This window comes from Vidua chalybeata, chromosome 18 (genome assembly GCF_026979565.1).
Source record: "Vidua chalybeata isolate OUT-0048 chromosome 18, bVidCha1 merged haplotype, whole genome shotgun sequence".
Taxonomy (NCBI): Eukaryota; Metazoa; Chordata; class Aves; order Passeriformes; family Viduidae; genus Vidua; species Vidua chalybeata.
The window spans coordinates 2,220,746-2,241,269 of NC_071547.1; the positions used below are offsets into that span (position 1 = coordinate 2,220,746).

At 54.9% G+C, this 20,524-nt stretch overlaps 1 protein-coding gene across 14 annotated transcripts in view; it reads left to right on the forward strand.

Moving 5' to 3' along the window:
* The window catches only part of NCOR2 (nuclear receptor corepressor 2), a 230,159-nt gene that overhangs the window by 198,422 nt on the left and 11,213 nt on the right, over positions 1-20,524 (forward strand). For 9 of the 14 annotated variants that reach the window (XM_053959970.1, XM_053959977.1, XM_053959978.1 and 6 more), the window contains 16 exons: positions 3,834-3,989; positions 4,443-4,582; positions 4,664-4,769; positions 5,440-5,544; positions 6,393-6,496; positions 8,878-9,028; positions 12,473-12,625; positions 13,018-13,104; positions 13,554-13,828; positions 14,618-14,981; positions 15,727-15,957; positions 16,054-16,299; positions 16,417-16,566; positions 16,957-17,097; positions 17,208-17,370; positions 17,893-18,326. In XM_053959970.1, coding sequence (XP_053815945.1) covers positions 3,834-3,989; positions 4,443-4,582; positions 4,664-4,769; positions 5,440-5,544; positions 6,393-6,496; positions 8,878-9,028; positions 12,473-12,625; positions 13,018-13,104; positions 13,554-13,828; positions 14,618-14,981; positions 15,727-15,957; positions 16,054-16,299; positions 16,417-16,566; positions 16,957-17,097; positions 17,208-17,370; positions 17,893-18,326 — 3,006 coding nt within the window. The remainder of the gene's footprint in view (positions 1-3,833; positions 3,990-4,442; positions 4,583-4,663; positions 4,770-5,439; positions 5,545-6,392; positions 6,497-8,877; positions 9,029-12,472; positions 12,626-13,017; positions 13,105-13,553; positions 13,829-14,617; positions 14,982-15,726; positions 15,958-16,053; positions 16,300-16,416; positions 16,567-16,956; positions 17,098-17,207; positions 17,371-17,892; positions 18,327-20,524) is intronic. The other 5 variants (XM_053959971.1, XM_053959982.1, XM_053959980.1 and 2 more) reach the window with 1 other exon arrangement.

Genomic DNA, 20,524 nt, shown 5'->3' on the forward strand with positions numbered 1-20,524 from the left:
AAATATCACCTGCTTGTGCATGGAAGAGAAGGGTGGATAAGACTGCGCTGAGGAGGCACTGGACTTGGCTGTGGTGTTTGCTGGAAAATCACTGCACTAGTTCACCCTCAGGCAGCCAGGATTGTAGCAGCCTGCTCTGCAGTGTCCAGGCCAGGTAGTTATTCCTCAAGCTGTCACGTCCCTCTGGACAGAAGGATTTGCTTGCAAGAAGAGTTGGTTGCTGGCACTTGGCCACAATTTTTTTCAAACAATAAATAGCGCCATGTGTGCATCACACCTTCAGAATGTTTTGCATATAAGCAAGGAAGGTGACTGCTCACCTTGCAAGAAAGGGAGTTTCCTCTAAATTGTGGTGTTGCCACCTGTGAAGTCCCATTTCCAGTAGATCTTATCCCGCTGTGCTCCTCTTTGCTGCCCAGGTGGAACAGTTTCCCTCCAGCTCTTCCTCCCCAGTGGCAGGTAAACAGGTTTGATCTCCTGTGCTGAAATCCTGTGCAGATCTGATGCTGCACTGCTCAGCTTCCTTGTCAGCTGAGTGCCACTGCCAGCACTCCAGCCTAGGGCTCTGCATCACCCATGTCCCAGTGCTGCAGCTCCAGCTTCCTCCTGGCCACAGGAGGATGAGGAGGTGAGGCAGATGAGTGGGTATGAGGTGCAATGCAGGCTTTAGGTGTTGAAGTCACCCACTCCACTCTGCGGCCTGCTGGCACCATTATCAAAGGATCTGTTATCCAGGTGGATCTTTTGTTGCTTTGTTCTCTGCGAAGCACTAATGATATGAAGCACTTTATTCTCTCCTCTGTACAGCTCTGAATCTTTCATGTTAATGAAAGTAATTATGCCTCCCTATATCCCTGCAAACATCTCAGTAGGTCTTGGGCTCCAGCTGTGTGCTCTCCAAGCCCTGTGTGGCTGTGCATCTGTGCTGGGTGCCACAGTGGGTCTGGAATGCATGTGGACCCCAGGGAGACATAGGCTGGTCTCCCTTGTTCATAGTGGGAACACATTTCTCTTTTGAAAAGCAGCAGGTTTGTGATGAGTCGCCTCAAGAGGAGAAATCAACTCCCACAAAGCCTGGTTTCAGTACAAGTATGGACTCAGGCACTGTCTCGGTTCTGTCTCTGCCTCTTGGAACACGTCCTGGCTGTGGGTCAGGGGTTAGAAGGGAGATAGCCAGATATTCCTGGCAAATCTGTGTGCATCTCTTCCCTCCCCTGCTCTCCGAGCCATTCCAGTGAAGTGGCAAGCATCCAGACTGCAGACATCGTGCTGCCACATGGCTTGGAGTTAAAAGGGAGAGTCCAGCCCAGCCTGCAGAGCCCTCTGGAGAGCAGCCCTGTGCCACCTCTCAGCAAGGGGCTGACTCCACCAGAGCAGGTACTCCTGTTCCTCCCTGGCTTGATAAGAGAGCTTGAACTCCTGCAGCCGCTCCGGAGATCAACATCCTTCGCACCGCTCTGGATCCGCTTCAAAGCCAAGTCTTGCACACATCCTGGCCGAGGCGTTGGCTGCCTCGCAGCCGCTGGCTGGGGCTCTATCAGCTTGGAGGGTGGCCAGCCAGCCATACCTTCCTGAGCCCTGCCTGGCCTTCCAAGAGGAGCTGCTAATCACGGGGCTGGGCAGAGGCAGGCAGCCCTGCCTGGATCTCACCGACAGGCAGACGGATCCCTTTCCCCAGTGCCGAGTTGCTGTCGGGCGTATCTTTGGTTATCACTCGGCGGTTGGAGCGCCAGCAGCGTGTTTTGTGTTGATTTGGTTGTGTTTCATTTGGCCTCTGTAGGCGATGGGGAGCCAAGAGCATTAATTTGGATGACGGATCATATAAACTCTGACTCCTTCGCTCCCATTCCAGGGACTTGATAAACGGTAATAGGAACTCTCTCTTCCCCGTGTAAGTGCTATTTTATCAAAAGCTGGCTGAGTTATAGCCACCCTCTAATGCGGGGGCAATTAGGAACTGGCCACATTTCACAGGCTGGAGAGGCTCGCAGGGGAGGGGACGGCTCCCACGGGGAGGGGAGGAGGACGAGGCTCTCCAAGAGCCATCCAGGGTGCACACAGCCTTGGCTGACAGTGCCTTGGCGTCAGGGAGCCTCTTCAGCTGGGAGATCCCAGCGCTGTTTGCCCCCCACACGAGCAGAGCTTGAATGGGGCCGAGCTGAAGGGGGGAAGATCAGGGAGTGTGGGTGTGCCAGAGACTCTCCATCAGTGAGGAGGATGTGCCTGGATTCCCCTCTATTGGCAGGATGAAGGGATCCTCTCTGGGATCATAGATGGGGACAGAAGAGGCCACAGCCCAAGGTCTGGTCCCACCAGGCTGCAGAGGTGCTTGCACACCTCTGTGTGCCCAGAATGGATTTCTTCTCTCACTGAGGCGGACAAGAATAATCTCCCAGCTTCTGAATACACTGAGCATTAATAACGATAATGTAGTAAAGCCTCATTAAATTGGGCCTCTGATAATCTACTTGCCCTATTATTAGGCTTAGCAGGATTCAGCATCTATTTTTATCAAAAATTGATGGTTAAAGGCTGGGTTCATTTGTGATTGCTATTGTTTACTGCCCAGTTCCTAATTTCTGGTCAACGCGAACGTTACACAGGTGGATGCGGGGAGGAAGGGCAGTGCAAAATGAAGTGTTTATTGATTACAAGCAAATCCTACCAAACCTGCCTCTAATCCATCCAGAAAAGGCTGTCTCATCTGTCTGCTAAGCCAAGCGTGAGGATGCACTTGGCATAGAGCTGGTGCAGATGAAGCCTCTCTTTTCCTCAGCATCTTTTAGCAAATGGCAGGGTTCAGGTGTTCCCAGCACAGCTCCTCCATCATTAAGCTCTTCTTGGCTTCCCATCAGCCTTTCTATAACCAGGATGAACCCAGCCTGGTGTCCAGGATGCCCTGAACCAGGTAATTTTGGGAAGCTTTCCTGCCCCCAGCCTGTGCCTCACAGAGGACCAGTGAGCCTCTCTCATTTCCCTCATTTGGTTGTTCCACAGAGCCCATCTCCATCTTCATTTGCCTTTGACAGTCTCGAGCAGTGTGCTCGTCCCAGGTGTTCAGAGAACATCAGTATGTTATTCCCTTGCTGTCCAAGAAACTGATGCCATTATTTCAGGCCCTTTCCTACAGCCTACAAATTATTTATAGCCAGGAGCCAGCCTTTAAGAGCAGCTGAGCTTTCACCTCTCTATGTGATGTGGGGATGAGCCCGTCTCTGGTGTGCTGGCATTTTAGTGGTCCTGGCAGTGGCCTGCACCCTGTGCCCAGCTGCACCCCACAGTGTAGTCACCAGTGAGCTGGTGCCCTCTGGATGTCCCCCATGCACCAGAGGAATGCCAGCATTGCTGCTTCTTGGCTTGAACCTCAGGGAAGGATTTGGCAGCATCGTCATTAATCCTCCAGCCCTGCCATGCTGGAATGATGTGGAGCTGTGGGCACAGGCAGGAGCTGCCCAGGAGCAATTCAGTAATGGACAAGTCCTGGCAAGGAGCTGGACTCTGCATGTCAAATGCCATCTCTCCTGGGTGAGGTGGGCTGGCACCAGGTCCGTGGAGCTTCCTGCAGGCAGTGAGCACCAGCAGAGTCACCAGCACAGACATCCCACTGCGCTTCAAATCTGAGTGAAATAAATGCTGTCAAACCCAGGCAGTGACACTGAGCTTTTTCCTTTTGGCTTGGCTGGAGAGTTCAGCCCTCACCTCATGGCCAAGGTGGACTGAATTGAAGCCATCTCCTGTGCTTGGAGCTGGCTCTTGCTTCCCTGCCGTGCTCACAGGGACCCCTCACCTGTGTCAGCCGCTGACCACGCAGTTTCTCTCTGTGTCCTTTGCAGAAAAGTCCGTGCATTTCTCAGCCATTGCAGAGGCTCAGAAGCTGAATGCCGAGTCGATGGCTGCCTCGTGCTGGCCCCCTGTTCTGTCCTACCCCCGGGATGTGATCAAAACTTCTCCCCAGGCAGAGCCCCACTTGTTCCAGTATAACCCACCAGGCAAGTAAAACCCACTGGCTGCATGGCACGTGTCCTCCCCTGCCTGACCTGGGACTGAGCCCAGAGGCTGTGCTTACAGCCAGTAGCACAGGTTGGGCTCTTTAAAGCTCCCAGGGTGGTCAGGTGTGTCTCCCAACTCTGGCTGGGGCAGGTGTAGGGATGTGGTTTGTCACAGAGCAGTGTGGGTGCAAAGTCAGAGAGGGTTTATCCCTCTCTGGCTGGGGGGCAGACAGGTCGGGTGCAGCTCATCCTCTGGCTGCAGAGGGGACAAGGCAGTCACTTAAACTATTCCAGTCCTTTCCAAAATGACTGTGTGACTTGGATCTCGTGCAGGCTCACAGCCAGCCAGGTCACTGCACCCAGCCCCTGCTCCCTCCCTCCCCCTTTGCTCTCTGATGGCTGCAGCTGCTCTGCCTACCCTGGGTCTCACTGATGTTTGTGTTCTCCTCACAGGACACCCCATCCCACTAAACCTGCATGAGAGCTCTCGCTCAGGGCTGCAGAGACTAGCCAGCATCTCCAACCCTCCTCCCCTCATCTCCTCCACCAAGCACCCCTCGGTGCTGGAGAGATCCGTCGGATCCATTTCCCAGGTAGGGCATTGATAGGTGTGAGCAGTGGAGATGCCTCACAGGAACCATCAGTTGCTCCTGACCTCTCCTCTTGCCCCACAGGGAATGCCCATCCAGCTCCACACACCCTACAGCCCCGAGCACGCCAAGGTCCCCGTTGGTTCCATCACCATGGGCCTGCCACTAACCATGGATCCCAAGAAACTGGGTAAGGAATGGGGAGACGAATTGTTTCTCACGTGCTCTGAGAGCAGGAGGGAGCGAGCTCGCCAGAAGCATAGGGGAAAGGAGGAGCACAGGCCACAGCAAGGGAGCACAGAGAGAACTGCTAAGAGGATGAAAGGATTAGTCCATCAGGGGAGCAGAGACACAGGGAGCTAAATTTGTGCAGTATAGGAAAGCAACAACTCGGTCAGGGACACTTCCAGCCCATAAATACCCTTCAGGTAATACTGTGATCGAAGGAAGGAAATATACTGTTGCTCCTCAGGCCAGTAGGATAAAGAGTAAATGGCCTGAAGTGAACAAAGAAAGTGTTTAGTCTGCAGATTTGGAAGCTTTTCTTAACAGCAGGAGGGAATGGGTGAGGGCTCAAGCCTGGGGAGGAGGGATATGAGCTCTGTTTCCCGCTGTATGTGGGTCCTGTTATAAACCAGCACAGGGTTTTCAGTGTCAGCTCTGGTCCTGGTGTGGGCAGTGCCAGGGTGAAGGATCTGGCTTTGCTCGATGGCATTTGTGAGTTCACCACCCTGTGAAGCCCATCCCAAAGAGCTGGAAATGGCAAAGGTGCTGAGAAGGTGCTGCCTCCGGGCTGGCACAGCCAAGGGCTGTGGCCCCGTGTCCTGCACCTCTGCTGATACGTGGTTAATGTTTTCCAGTGCCTTTTCCTGGAGTAAAGCAGGAACAACTTTCTCCTAGAAGCCAGGCCAGCCAGCCAGAAAGTCTGGTTCTGCAGCCATCCCAGGAGGGCTCCATCCTGCGGGGTGAGGACCCGGAGCGGGGGGCACGTGCCCCAGCTGTGGGGAGGGAGGGATGCTGCCACTGCCAAGCCTGGTGAATGCCACACTGGCTGCAGCTGCCCAGTGATCTCAGGTTTGACTTCTGGAATTGTGCCCAGCCAAAGGGGTCTCTTTGCCCCTTTTCTGCACCTCCCTGAATCAGGCCCTCAAGTGTTGATTCTGGTGGAGGTTTTGTATTCAAGGGGCACCTGAAAATCTGTTGCTTAAGACGAAGCAAGACCTGTTTAAATTACATTAATTGGTATTTTCATTCTCTTCATTGTTGCTGCTGCAGCTGCTCAGGGACCCCATTTTGGTTAAATGGAACCCTGATGGGTTTCTTTCCCCATTAACCAGGCAGAAGAAAATAAATGCAGAGGTTTCTGGTTTGTGAACCCCCCCAGTAAGACAAGTTGGGAGCCTGAGTGCAGTGGGCTGGCTCCAACCCAGGACACATCTGTGTGAATGAACTCAAGCCGCCCTGAGCTGCATCTCGCCACAGATCTGTTCTGATCACATCAGGAGAGGCTGAGCCAGGCTGTGCTTTCTCCCAGGCTCATAAATCTGCCTGGCACCTCCACAAAGACAGCAGGGAGCTGATAGCCTCAAAAGACCTATGTTTTACCTCCTCTCCACCCCACTCTCACAGGGATGGTTTTCTCAAGACACTTGGTACAAAGGGTGCAAAGTTTGGGATTAAGCACTGACAGCTCTTGGAGGGTGTCCCCTCCAGTACCACAGAGACTGGGTCAAATCCTGCACTTGGTAGTCTCAGCCCCACGGGTTTTGAACAGCAAATCCAGCCCCCAGCTCACAGGTTTTGTGTCCTACAGGTACTTCCCTCAGCTCTGCCTCGGGAGGAAGCATCACCAAAGGAACACCCACATCCAGACCCCCTCCGGAGTCGCCCATCACCTACCGAGGGTCCATCACACATGTAGGTCCCTTGTCACCCCTGGGTGCTGGCAGCTGCAGCGTGTGGTGCTGGACATGGGCACTGGGGGTCTGTGGGGCACACTGGGTGTGCAGGACAGGGCTGTGCAGCAGCTCTGTGATGCTCCCACCGCATGGAGCCCCTCAGAGAGGTCTGCAAACAGCCCCCACTTGGGATGACACGAGCAGTGTCCCACGAGTGAAGACTGCAGAAGAGCAGAGCCCAACAAACAGCAGTGCAGCCTTACAACACCTTTAAACCCAGCTTTGCCTTTTGTAGCTGTAAAGAACAGAGGCAAAAGCAGCTGTAAATGGCTCTGGAAAAATCATCTTGCCAGGGCAAAAAAGTGGAGTGGAGCAAAGGAGATGGGTGGAGGGCTAGGCCAGGTGGAGGAGGGAGGAGGCTGTGAGGGGCAGGTAAGGTAGCGAGAGCTCCTGCCAGGGCTGAGCGTGCTGTGCTGGGGGTCCTGCCCAAAGGCTCTTCAGCAGGAAGATACTTTGGCCTTAATCTCCACCATCCATCTTCAGAAGAGCAGCTGGCAAGCGGGCGATAGTTTCTTGCAGTGTGAGTTATTGCTCATCTGGTAACAGAGCGGAGAGAATTAAAAAAAAAAAAAAATCTGTTTCCCGTGAGGATTTTATCTGGCCATCATTCAGATATTTAAAGACATTCAGGCTCCAATTTTTGCCTGCCTTCTTCAAGGAGGATGACCATGTTTGCTTTGGCCCTGGGGACCTGATCCTGAATCCTGGCCCAGAGCAAAGGCTTAGCTTGCCTGGTGCCCTGTGTGCAACAGCTGCCAGGAGTGGGGGCTCAGGGGCTGTAAATAACCCATCAGAGCAAACACTTGCTCTGTCCTCTCAGATGCTCCTGCAGCAGCTGTGGGCAGCAGTGGGTGGGCGTCAAGGACCTTGAGTACCATGTGCCAGTCGAGGAGATCAGCAGAGTTTGTTGAGATACTGTTTTCAATCCAGTTAATGAATCCAGCCAGCTAATGAATCCATCCAGATTCCTTTGTTTGGCTGGGGATTAAGGTACCAGGGCCAGACCCAGGGCATTGCCTGGCTCTCCTGCTGGCCCAGCAGCCTGCATCCCTCTGCTCCTGCTGGGAGAAGGAGCCCCCTGTTCTGGCAGCAGCTCCTGCTACCAGAGCTGATACTTGATCTCAGATGAGTCATCCAGTTCACAGGAAGCAGATCTTGAATAGATGCTCTCTGCTCTGAAGCCATCTGTCATCACTTGCTTTCACGTCCCCTCGGAGCACATCTGCAGAAGGGAGGTTCCTTACCTGGGGCTGGGAGAGCCATTACCAGCTGCCCAGATCCCCTGCAAGGCTGGGTGACCAGAGCACTGAACCCACGTGCTGGTATGCCCTGGCTTTTGGGGACTGCTGCTGCTCTGAGGGCTTGGTAGAGAGCAGGGGTGGGGAAAAAGCCTGAGTGGCACAACCTGGAAGCACCAGCAAAGCTGGCGGGGGCATCGCGTCCCAGGGCTTCCCCAGGCATCAGTCCCAGGTTAAATGAGCTGAGTAGGTAGGTGTCAGTCAGGAGTGTCACTCTGACAGCATCACCGTGCCTTCCCAGAGATGGGGAAGGGGGACTGTCACCCCATGGTGGCTGTTCCCAGTTGGCAGCGACAGGTTACAGTGGCAGAAGGGTGCTAATCACTGGCGACTCCTCAGGGACATCCAGCTCCGTGTGTTTTGAAGGGGATTCGAGGGGCGGGTGCTGTGAGCTGTGTGTGCTTGTGGTGAAGGAGAGGTTTCAGTTCACACTGGTGGGTGTGGGGAGCCTGCTGCTGTTCCTGTTGGGGAGCTAAGGCAGGCTCTGCTCCCCAACCTGCTGCGGGACCGGTTTTGTTGTCGCCTGCCGTCTCGCCCGGGCGCGCTGCCAGCCGCCAGCTCCCGCACGCAGGCAGCTCACTGAAGGTCACACTGCTGCCAGCAGATGTGCCTGGGTGGGCAGGACATCTCTGTGGCTCCTGTGCCAAGCTGGGGAAAAAGCTAATGCTGGAGCAGCTCCTGCTGTCACTGAGGTGTCCTCAGGGGAGCACCAGCCCTGTCCCCCAAACCTGGGGAGAGGGAGCAGGCCAGGTAGCTTCCCCCAAAACGCACGGGGTGAGAGCTGCTGTTCTGGAGGTCTGTTCTCTCCTCATCCCCTGCCTCTTCCCAGCAGCCTCACACAGATCACGTACCTTTTCACTGCTCCTCATTATCATTCTCATCAATAATTAAGCTGCAAGTCCCTGGCTGTTGGCTGCGGCAGGAAGCGGAGGCCGGGTGTGCTCCCTGCGCTCAGCTTCCCGTGAGGAACAGCCTGTCCCCGCGCGGCGCTTGCTTAATTGGTTGTGACACTGTTAAATATGGATCTTGGTGGCTTTCCAAGGGCACCCCGGCAGAAGTGCTGTACAAAGGAACCATTACCAGGATAATCGGAGAAGACAGCCCCAGCAGAGCAGAGAAGGCGAGGGAGGATGCCGTGCCCAAAGGACATGTCATCTACGAAGGGAAGAAAGGCCACGTGCTGTCCTACGAGGGTAAGTCCTAATCCTCTCTGCCTTTTTAGGGCAGATGCCAGGGGTTTGTGCCACTGTGGCTGGGGCTTGGGAGCTATTTGAGGAAAGGCTGACGAAGTACAGTGGGCCAGCCTCCTTTGCTTCCAGCGTTTCTCTCCCTTCCCACCCTGGTGCTGTGTGTCCTGTGTGGTTATCTTGTCTTAGAGATGGCAGGCAGGGTTGCAATGATTTTGGGAAACAGGGATGAGGAGAGGACCAGCTGGGAAGGTGTTACCTTCATCCCTAGCACCCTGCAGTGGAGGAGCACTGATTGAAAACATTACGAGACCACTCCCAAACACTTGGGCCAAGGTGGACTCAAACCTGCAAGATGGAGGCAAGTCAGGTAGTTCAGCATCAAGGTTTATTTGGATGTCAGGTTCTCACCTGCGCTGACTTGGGCACCGTGAGGCTTTTCCAGCATGAGGTTGCCCTTCAGGAATCCTCCTGGACCCAGCCTCAGTGTCTGGTGAGTTTTGCTAGAGCTGTTGGAGGTGGTGAAGCCATTCCTGCACCCCACAAGGAGCCTATCTGGGGATGTGCTGGCTGCTGCTGCTGCACCCCTGCAGCACGGGAAGGCTTTTCCTCGGGAACTGCTGGCAGTGCCTCGCTGCATTAGTGGTACCAGCAGGTGGTCACCAGCTGCTCCTGCCTGCTCTGCGCCTGCTCAGCCATCACAGCACTGCCCATCAAAGCTGCTCTGCGTGTCCCGGTGCCTCCTGTTGGAGATAAGCAGATGTTGCTCTCCAGTGAGGCTGGAAACAGCCCCATTCTTGCCTTTCACCGTGTGCTGGGTCAGGGATCTCTCTTGTGGAGCCGGACTCCTGCTGGCTTGCATCTGTAGTCAGGAAGAGCCAGCTTAGAGATGCTGCAGCCCTGAATCCTCTTGGGTAAAGCACTGGCATGTGCTCTGGTGTGCACAGGGATGGCTGTCCTCATGTGTCACCTCCCTTCTCAGCTGAGTTTGGAGATGACTAAGGAGCTGATCCCAACCTCAGCTGCCTCAGTAGGTGTCTCTGGGAAGCTGCTGAGCCCTGTGCCTCCCTCCCTGGGGCACAGTATCCATTCCAGCCTGCCTGGCAGCCTGGGCCCTGTGGGCAGTGTCCCACAGAAGACCCTTTCCTCGTGGCCACAAGTGCAGGCAGCTCCTTTCATCACGGGCTGGGTTGTCTTACGCAGGGCTGGAAGCCGAGGGTTCAGGCCAGGCCATGGGGACAAGCTCCAGCTGTTGTCACCTTTGTGTGTGTCCTGGGACCACAGGGACTTTTCAGGACAGGGCTCTGTGCTGTGCCTCCCGCCTGCCACATGGAAACTGGCTCACAGCATGTCCCCCGGGTCCACTGTCAACTCTAACCCAGATAAGAAATGTCACCAAGGACTGGACTGGATGCCCTTTGGGACAGTTGGCAAGGCTTGGAGCAGGGGGGACGCAGGAAGTGTTTCGGGACTTGTTTGTGCAAGAAGCTATTTTAATCACCTCTGCCCAGGCTGGGGGTCGAACAAGGCTGATCTCAGAACTAGCGCCATCAGGGAGAGATGAGGAGTGCTCCTGGCAGTGAGGGCTGCCCATGCCCAGAGCTGGGATCCCACTCCAGGCAATGAGGGAGAGCTGCAGACCAAACTCTCCCGTTGTTTGTGTCAGCCCGAGTCTCCCTGGCTGCAGCCTGTGTCCGTCACCTCTCCCACTCCCCTCCATGGACATAGATGAGGAAATAATTCCTTCCTCTCCCCAGCAGCCTTTTACATGCTTGATAGCGTTTATCACATCCCAAGTGATCCCATGAGCTGCTGCAGCCTTGCCAGCCCTGCCTCTCTCCTTCCCCCTGTAGAGCCCAGCGAGGCTGAGCAGCCCAGGAGCAGAAGAGTTAAAAAAAAAATTAAATAAGAAAACTGAAACTGTTGGTGATTATGAATTTTGGCAAGCAGAAAAAAAATTGCAAATTCTTTAGTGTCATGAGGGTGCTTAAAATAAAAGAGCTGTAATGAGACGAGATCCTGTAGCATGTGTGAGCTGAATTGTGCTAGATTGGTTATTCTCATCCTGCATATGATTGCTGATGGCTTCTGCAAGGCGAGGAACGTGGGTTTGGAATGGTTTTCTTTCTGTTTAGTCTCTCTTCTCCCTCGCGCCCTCCCCCTGCTTCCCGGTGGTACAAAGGGTGCCTGGGAGCACGTCCCCTCCTGCAGAAGGGCTGGTGGCAACAGATGTGCCTTGATGACAGGGTGCAGGCACATCACCCGCATGGTGCTTGGCTGATTCTGAATGTCACCCCCGGATTTCTGCTGTCAAATGGAGCTGAAGCAAAGGCTCAGGCACGGACCCCCTCTTGTTTCCCCACACACAGCCCCAAACACTTTGTGGATTGAGTGGGTGCTGATTGCGGAAACCAACAGTGGGTGTGAAGTTGTAATAATCCCATTTTATTAATTACTGGTTTTGCCAAGGAGGAGTTTTGTTCCTGATTGTCCACAATAGAATTCATGTTTTTAACTTCCCTGCTTTCTCTAATTGTACATCCACCTTCTCTACCCACAAAGAGGAGGATTAGTGCACTGGCAATCCTTGGCAAGGGCAGCCTGGCCAGGGATGATGGGCAGAGGCGTTTGTCTCTCCTAGCTGACATCCTGTTTGGAGCTGATGGCATAAACCCAAGGCATTCAGCTGGATCAGAAGCTGCTGAATTCACAGCTCGCTGCACATGATGGGTGCCCATTGCCCGGGGTGGGCGTGATGCTGCCTGGCACGGGCAGGGCTGTGCTGGTGGTGGGGCTGTAGCTCAGGACAGACATCCACTGCCTGTTTGCAGGGAACCTGCTCCAGGTTTGGATCAGGGGGCAGTCAGTGGTCTCTCCTCACCCTAGTGCTCACTCCATCAGTTCTGCTTTGCACCATCTCTCCCAGTTCCTGTGTGTGCTCAGTGCTGTTTCAAAGGAATCATTCTCAGCTTCGCTTCTCCTCCGTTTTCCCTGATTTTCTCACCCAGGGAGTGTCTCGGCAGATGTTAAGGCTGGCCAAGATCCCAAACAGTAGGTGTCTAGTAAAAATCAAAACAAACGGGAAAAAAAAACCAAAACTCCCCAGACCCAAAGAGTCAAGTTCAGTGGAACTGCAGCTGCTCCCACTGGCTCAGAGCTGTCCTGCTACCCACAGGATGGCCCCACCAGCGAGGGAGGGAATGGGACACGACTGGGTGGATGCTCCTACTCAAGAGGGAGGCACAGATCTGGAGTCTGAGGCAGGCTGGGAGGGGAGAGAACACCAGCTGAATTTCCTGGAAGCCAATCCCATGCGACATTTCTGGCACCGCGTAGCGGCGGCTGATGCTGGGATAGGATCTGACCCCTCAGCAACGCACACAAACAGCAGTAAACACCCTCTCTTGGCCCGTGCTGACTTTCCATGCCTCTTGGTGTTCCCCCCTGCAGGTGGAGTTGCTGCTTCTCAGTGTCCCAAAGAAGACAGCAGGAGCTCGGGAGCTTCCCATGAGACCACAGGAACTAAGCGGACCTATGATATGATGGAGGGGAGGATCAGCCGGGGCTTATCAGCCCGTGATACCTTATCTACCAGCATTGAAGGTGGGTCTGCATGAAACCTTTCACCTGTTATGTTAGTGACCTGTGGAGATCTCCTCTTGTCTCCTGTCTATGTGGTGCATCTTCCTGTGCCAGTGTTCTGGCAGTGCTTAGCTGCTATCCCAACAGGACAGCATCTGACCAGCATGGGAAAAAAACAGAATGCAGACTGGTCTGTCTGCCTTGAGTGCTGTCCTGACAGACCAGCTCCAGGATTACAAAAAAAAAAAAAAAATCAAAAAAGAAGCATATTTAAAAAAGAGGAATAAATAAATAATTCAGAAATCATTGGTATTTATCCTTGTTGTCCCAGGCATCCCTGGTAACACTGTCATGTATTCATTGTAAATTACTGCTGTGTCACAGCCTGACTTTCCCTCTTGGATCTCTTCTAGGTCTCATGGGTCGAGCGATCCCTCCAGACCGACACAGTCCCCATAACCTAAAGGAGCAGCATCACATGCGAGGCTCGATTACACAAGGTAAAACCTGGGAGCACAAGATGGGCATGGACAGGGGAAGCATCTCACATGCACGGCCCCTTGTTCTCGTTGTCAGGATGGGACAAGGATGGGCATGTCAAGGTCCAGCTGCAGATCTTTGCAGCCCCTGCTTTGTGCTCAGAGAGATTTTCAGTCTTGCTCAGCTTCTAGCAACCTAAATTCTGCCAAAGTCAGGGACAAAATTGTCAGTGATTTGCATGAAGCAGGTTGAAGTTGCTGTGAAATAGGTACAGAAGGTGGTGGTAGAGGTGAGGTGGACCAGCTGCATCAGTGGTACAGCTGCTCTGTGGGCTCAGTTGGGTACCAGTCCCTGAGTTACATGTGTTAACTAGAGACCCCCTAGAAGTGAGTATCTGCATGGGGACTGGGAGTCCAGGGTCTGCCTGGGGAGTCACCCTCTGCATCCATCATCTGCTTGGGGGTTGCAGGAATACCTCGGTCCTATGTGGAGGCCCATGAGGACTACCTCAGAAGAGAAGCCAAACAGCTCAAGAGGGAAAACACTCCACCAAGGGACTTATCTGATGCCTACAAGGTCAGATCTCACGATCTGACTCCTCTGAAAATGAAATCAACCCACGAAGACCTGGTAGCCACGGTGAAAGAAGCAGGAAGATCAATCCATGAGATTCCCCGGGAGGAGCTGAGGCGGACACCAGACATCTCTCTGACCAGACCTCTGAAGGAAGGTTCCATCACGCAGGTGAGTATGGAGTGAACAGCAGATGAGATCAGTCCTGCTCAGACTGCTGCCTTTGCACAGATCCTGGGAGCCATTCCCAAGGTAAAAGGAGAGCAGAGACAGCTTTGTGTTGCGTCACTGGTAAGAACTGACGCTCTGCTTGGGTACAGGTTGTCCTGCCCCATCCTTTGAAGGGATCCCTTCCAATCCAAACCATCCTATAATCCTTCCCTGCAGATAAGTACAAAGCCCAGGGAACCTCTGGCACGTTAAGAAAGCAATGGCCCATCTAGATATGTAAAGAAAAGGGGACACATTTGCCTCTTTTCCAAGGACAGAGTCAACTTGGTGCCCTCAGCATTTGTGACTCTGGGTGCACAAAAACTTGGTCTCCTCCTCCCTTCATGGGCAAATGGCAACCCAGCAGGGCCAGTAGTTAGGACGAAACATGGCATGCTGTCTCCTGTTGGTCTCCAAATATTTGCAGGGTTCCCATGGCACCTTGTAGTCCTGTCCCATTTCAAAGTGTGTGTAGGAGAGAGGCGTGATGGGCCCAGCCAGCCTTCGGCAGTGACTCATCATCGTCTTGTTGGAGCACAGCAAGACATGCAGGATGGGCCCTCCACCCTGCCCTGTGCCGAGTGGTTATCTCTGCTCTGCCGATGGCTGTTGGCTGTTTGACTGAGAAAACCTTGTGTGTTGACCCACTGGATGAGGCATCCTGAATCCTGTTGAAACTCAGTGGGATGCAGTCACTGGGCTCCTTCTGTTCTAGGCCCCTTTGATGTCCCCTCTGCCTCCTGTCCCCAGGGTACCCCACTGAAGTACGACAGCGGCTCTTCCTCCTCGAGTACCAAAAAGCACGATGTGCGGTCCATCATCGGCAGTCCCGGCAGGACTTTCCACTCTGTGCATTCTCTGGATGTCATCCAAGACCCGAGGAATCTGGAGAGAGCTTACGAAGAGAGCCTGAAAAACAGGCCAAGCCCTGTGACAAACTCGGGTGGCTCCATCGCCAGAGGGGCTCCTGTAATTGTACCCGAGCCAGGCAAGGCCCACCAAAGTGCCCTCGGCTATGAGGACCACCAGGCAGGGCACAGCACAGCGTTCAGCAGCCACTTGCACAGAGGCTCTCCAGTCTCCACACGGGAGTCCACCCCACGGCAGCACGAAGGTACTTTCCAATCCTTTTATTTGATGGTAAAATTTCTAACAGCCGAGCAGGTGAGGTGCACAGGAGGTGGCTGCTGACCCCACCTGCCCAAGTGATTCCCAGCAGGTGCCTGTTGAACCTGTTCTTCCCAGCACCCCACGCCCATGGCTGACTCATGGCACTGGGGTGGCTGCCAGGAGCAGCTGGGGCTCAGTGCCCTTCCTGGGGGTGCTCACGCTGCTGAAGTGAGGGAACCTCACCTGCACCAGGGTAGCCAAAGAGAGACTTGGGCCAAGGTTGGTGAAGCCATTGGTGTTCCTAAAGTGTCCTCCCTGTCCCAGCAGCGGCCCACAGCACTCTATTTTCCATAGGCAGGCAGGAAAGCAGTGCTTGGGACACTGGGTGGGAGGTGTTCACACTTCTCACTAACAGCAGCAGTGACCTCCTTGTGCTGAAGAGCGTGGAAGCAAGGCTGCACCTCTGTCGGCTTGTGCAGGCCAGGGTGAATGCACAGATTGCCCAGCATGGATGTGCTGGGGTGAAGGGATGCTTTGGGAAAGGCCTCTCTCCCATGGGGCAACTGGGACTTGGCCCACCCTGACCCTGGTGGTGAAACAGGGCATGGCCGTGCAGGGAGGAGGGAAAGGTCCCTCCAGTTCAGGGTAGCTACGATTATCCCTGTGGGACATGCTTGGCCAGAGGCATCCCTCAGGGACGTGGCTTGGCCGCAGTGCTCAGTCTCTGACTCATTTCCTTCTGCTCTCAGCAGGGAGCATCACTGCTGGGAAGCCGGTGTCCCAGGAGAGAAAGATCACCCCCACATCGAGAGAGCTCACCAACTCCAAGTCTCCGCACGCCCCCGTGCCCGACCACCACCACCCCATCTCCCCGTACGAGCACCTGCTCCGCGGCGTCAGCGGCGTCGATCTGTACCGAGGACACATCCCGCTGCCTTTCGACCCCGCCGCCATCCCGAGGGGAATCCAGCTGGAAGCAGGTACCGTGGCTGGGGGCACGGTTTGCTATTTTCCTTCTTACGCTCCAAAAGCCTGAGATCTCTGCGGCCTCACAGCTGCATCCTTTTCTCTCCCAGCTGCTGCTTACTACCTGCCAAGGCACCTGGCTCCGAGCCCCACGTACCCACACCTGTACCCCCCGTACCTCATCCGGGGCTACCCGGACACGGCCGCCATGGAGAACCGCCAGACCATCATCAACGACTACATCACGTCGCAGCAGATGCACCACAACGCCGCAGCCACGGCCATGGCGCAGCGGGCCGACATGCTGCGCGGGCTGTCGCCCCGGGAGCCCTCCCTCGCCCTCAACTATGCAGCAGGTCCTCCCAGCACGGCCCCGTCCGGGGGTTTGGGAGCACTATGGGAGGAGGAGGCTGGGTCAGGCTGGCACTGCCAGCTCGGCGTTGTCCTGACAGTCGTCTCGCTTCTTTCTCCAGGCATCATCGACCTCTCCCAAGTGCCACACCTGCCCGTCCTCGTGCCCCCTACCCCTGGCACCTCTGCCACCACCATGGACCGCATCACCTACATCCCTGGACCCCCCCAGACCTTCGGCAGCCGGCACAGCAGCTCCCCGCTCTCCCCAGGTAATGCTGGAGGTTGCTTTTCCAGCAGGAAAATGATTGAGGAGGATGCTCGTAAGCAATCCAAGGCCATGGGCTCAGCATGCCAGGACAGGTTGGGAGACCCCAAATTAATTCTTACTCAGGGACTGACTCCCTCTCTTGCTGCTTGTTGAGGGCTTCCTTGCCTTCCCCCCCTTCTTTCCCAAAGCGAACAGTTCTGTGGAAGGTCATTCCCTGGAAATGGCGCCAGGACAGTCGCACTGGTTGCCCTCGTCTCTCCTGCTCCAGGTGACCTTGGATGGAGCCATTCCTTATCTGCTCTGCAGATACAGCGATGTGAAGAGCAGGCAGCACTCCTGGGGGGAATTGCTGTGTCTGCAGCCCTCTCACTGCCTTTTGGTTGGGTTTCAGGAGGGCCCACGCACATGACCAAACAGTCAGGATCATCGGTGTCCGAACGGGAACGGGAGCGGGAGCGGGAACGAGAGAGGGAGCGTGAAAAATCCATCCTAGCCTCCACCACAGTGGAGCATGCGCCCATCTGGAGACCAGGTAGGCTGGGGAGGAGTCCACCCTCCACCCTGGGACGTGTGCTGGGTGGAAGGCAGGGTTAGGGCTGTTGGACAGAGAGCTAAAGAAGCCCTTCCTTGTGCTCTCCGCAGGTACAGAGCAGTCCAGCAGCCGTTCGTCCTCCCACTCTCACAGCCACCAGCACTCTCCCGTCTCACCCCGCACCCACGAGACCATCCAGCAGCGCCCCAGCGTGCTCCACAACACCGGCATGAAGATCATCTCCTCGGAGACCCCCACCCCTTCCGTCCTACGGTGTGTTCCCCCCACCATGGCTTCCAGTGCTTGCCTGGATGCCTGCACCAGCTCTTAATTAATGAGCACCTCTGAGAGGAAGGAGTGAGAGTTGTTTTCCCTTCAGTCTCAGTGGGAGCAGGATTGGGGCTTTCAGGGAAGTTGTGGTGGGGAGAGGCACATTTTGGTGCCCCAATTCTTTTGCTTTTCCTGCTGCCAGGAGAAAAAGTAGGAGTGTGCCTGTGCCCAAATACAGGTATTGCTCCTCTTGCTGAAGATAGCCTGGTGGTGGAGTTACCAAGGTCTCTGGGACCTGTCCGTGGGTTTTGTGTTCTCCAGTCAATGCATTCAGGCCCAATACCCTGTGGCCAGTTACAGGGCTCCATCCAAGCCCTCCTCACTGGCCCTGCATGGCCCAGCCATATGCTCAGGAGGCCTGGAAGGAGCTCGACCGGGCAAAACTGAACACTGAGGCTCTAGTAACAGCATTCCCTTTCTCCACCTGCTTCTCTCATCTTGACCCTGTCTTCGTTTTCCTTCCAGATCCTCCTCCACCACTACCACGTCACCGATCCGCTCTGCCGCCTTCCCCTCGGCCTCCACCCTGCGCTCCTCCCTCAGCGCGGCCGACGGCTACGCGGCCCCGCTGGACCCGGCCATCCTGCAGAAAGAGGCCTCGAGGGTGCGGGAAGCCAAGACAGAACGAGCCCAGACTGACAACAACGTCTACACCTCAAAGCTGCCCAGTGGGGCCAACCTCGAGCAGTCGCCTTCGCCCATTAAAGCCATGGAGTCGAGACCTTTGCCCGCCTCCGGAGCTGGCTCCTCTCATCACTATGGCAGAGGACAGGGGAAAAGCCAGCAGCACCACCACCCTCTGGACCAGCAGCACGCAGCCTCAGGCTCCGAGCAGCACAGTAGAGAAAAGAGTCAAAGTAAACGTTTTTCCATGCAGGAGCAGGAGCTCCGAGCACTCGGTAAGACCACCACGACAGCAGCCAACTTCACAGATGTGATTATCGTGCACCAAATGTCTTGTGATAAGGGGCAGCAAGAAAGAGGCTCGCTGAGTAACCACTCCACTAGTGATGGTCAGAAATGGGAGGGCAGAGGTGAGAGACCTGTGGCCTGACACCCATTTTATTTCATTACTTCTTATTTTCAGTTGCACATGGATATTGGCACCATCAGCTCCCCAAGTGTGCTTGTCCCTCTGCTTCCTGGCCATTGTGTTATTCCAGACTTTTTTATTTTTGTGTGTTTTAAGGATCTTCCCTTCTCCCACACTCTTTCAGTTTTTTCAGTTACCAAGTCCTGTTTTGCAAATGTTGTCCAGTTCCTGGTATTGCTTTTTACAGACAATAGCCGTTTGCTAATTTTGATTTCCTCATGCTTAGAAATTCCCAGGCAGTCTGCAAGGAACAGTTGTGGGTAATAAATCAAACAAGCAAAGCAGAGAACTGGGATTGTGAGCGTGACAAGGCTGCTGACCATCAGACAAGCACCTCCCTGTCATGAGCTGCAGGGTCTCTGAGGGCTTTGTGGGTCTCAGCCTGGATGGGGTCCCTGTGCTCAGGGTGACCTCACTCAGGGTGCTGGTGCTGGATGCTGCCCAGGGTGGGCACCGTGGCTGTCCTGGGATCGCTCAGCCCAGCCATTTCCAGAGCAGACCACAAGAACCAGCTAAGAGGGGAATCTTGTGTAAGACACAAAAGCACCAGGATTAGTTACTCCAATAGAAAGTGCAGGGAGGGGGATGGATTTCAAGGTCTGGGTCATTCTTGATGGGACCAACCTTCAACCAGAGCATTCATCCAGGCTCCCACTAGCATGCAGAAGCTACAAGCAGCCTGTGGGGGTTTGGTGGGACCCCATCTTCGAGTTGCAGCAGATGCCTTGGCCATCAGTACTGGGAGTTCCTGTCCCACTCCCCTTCCCATATCCCAAGGATGGAGAGGATAGGGCAGCGTGGCTGGGGAGAAGAGCTGCATCCCATCCCAACCCTCAGTCATGTCTGGTCCTGGCACCTTCTAGCAGCGTGTTGCAGGACTGTGGCTGTGCCTCTGGCCATGGGGCACTCCCTGGCGGAGCTTTGCCCACCTTTTTCCCTGACACCTGGATTTCATCCAGCTGAGTGTTGTGCTGCGGAGAGGGGCAGCTCTGCTCTGGCCACGGAGCTTACAGGAACAAGGTGCTGTTCCTCAGGACCTAACTGTTGGTTAGGGACCTTTCCAGAGCAGGATATTTCATCTTGGGTGAATCTGAAGTGTGGTCCCTTCAGTGCTGGTGTGCATGGGGTAATGGGGGATGCTGCATCCCCATCCCCGGTGCAGGGAGGTTCTCCATGGAGTCCTCCCTGTGCCTCAAGTACAGGGAGGAACCCTCCAGGAGTGCTGTGGGTCCCCTGCCACGTTTGCCTGCTGAGGGCAGTCTCTAGGAATAGAGTGTTAGGAGGATAAAGGTCTGTGGAGGCAAAAGTTGTGTTGCCAAATGTGCTTGGCTGGAGAGAGTCACCATTTGCCTCCTCCAGGGCCCCTTCATCCTCTGCCTCTCCTATGCAGAGGCATAACCCATCCTTGCCTCAGTTTCCCCTCCCTGCTGAAAGGTGATGGTTGTCTCTCATTGCAGCTCTGCCTGCTTTGATGCACTTCCAGTCTGTGCAGAGGCTTGTGCAGACCCTAGTGGAGTTTTCAGTGGTAGGTTCGTGGTTGATCTCAATGAGCTTACAAGTCCTTCCAGCCTAAATGGTTCTGTGAGTCTGTGCAAGGTGTTAAAAAATAGAGAATGGTCAAATTTTGCCCCTATGGTCTGTGAGTCGACTGTCTCTGGAGTGGCATCTGGGGTCTCCAGGGTCTCACATCCAATTTTCAAGTCCTTGGTGCTGGCCATGGTGGGCTTGGGGGTTTGTTTTACTTGGAGACCTCTTGTGCAGCCACCTCCACTCTCTCTGGGCATCGCTGTCCCTCTGGGCATAGTGAGGGTTTCAGTGGGTGGAGAAAACGGGGGCACAAACTGTGAACCTGCAGAGGTTGGATTTGGTCCCTGGATCTCATGCTGTCACCAAGAGCTGCTGAATGTCCAGTTCTGCAGGAGTGAGACATCACCTCTTCCCAGCAGCCATCACCACAGCTGGACATCAGAGGTGGCCCTGCAGTGTGACCTGCCAGGTCTTGCC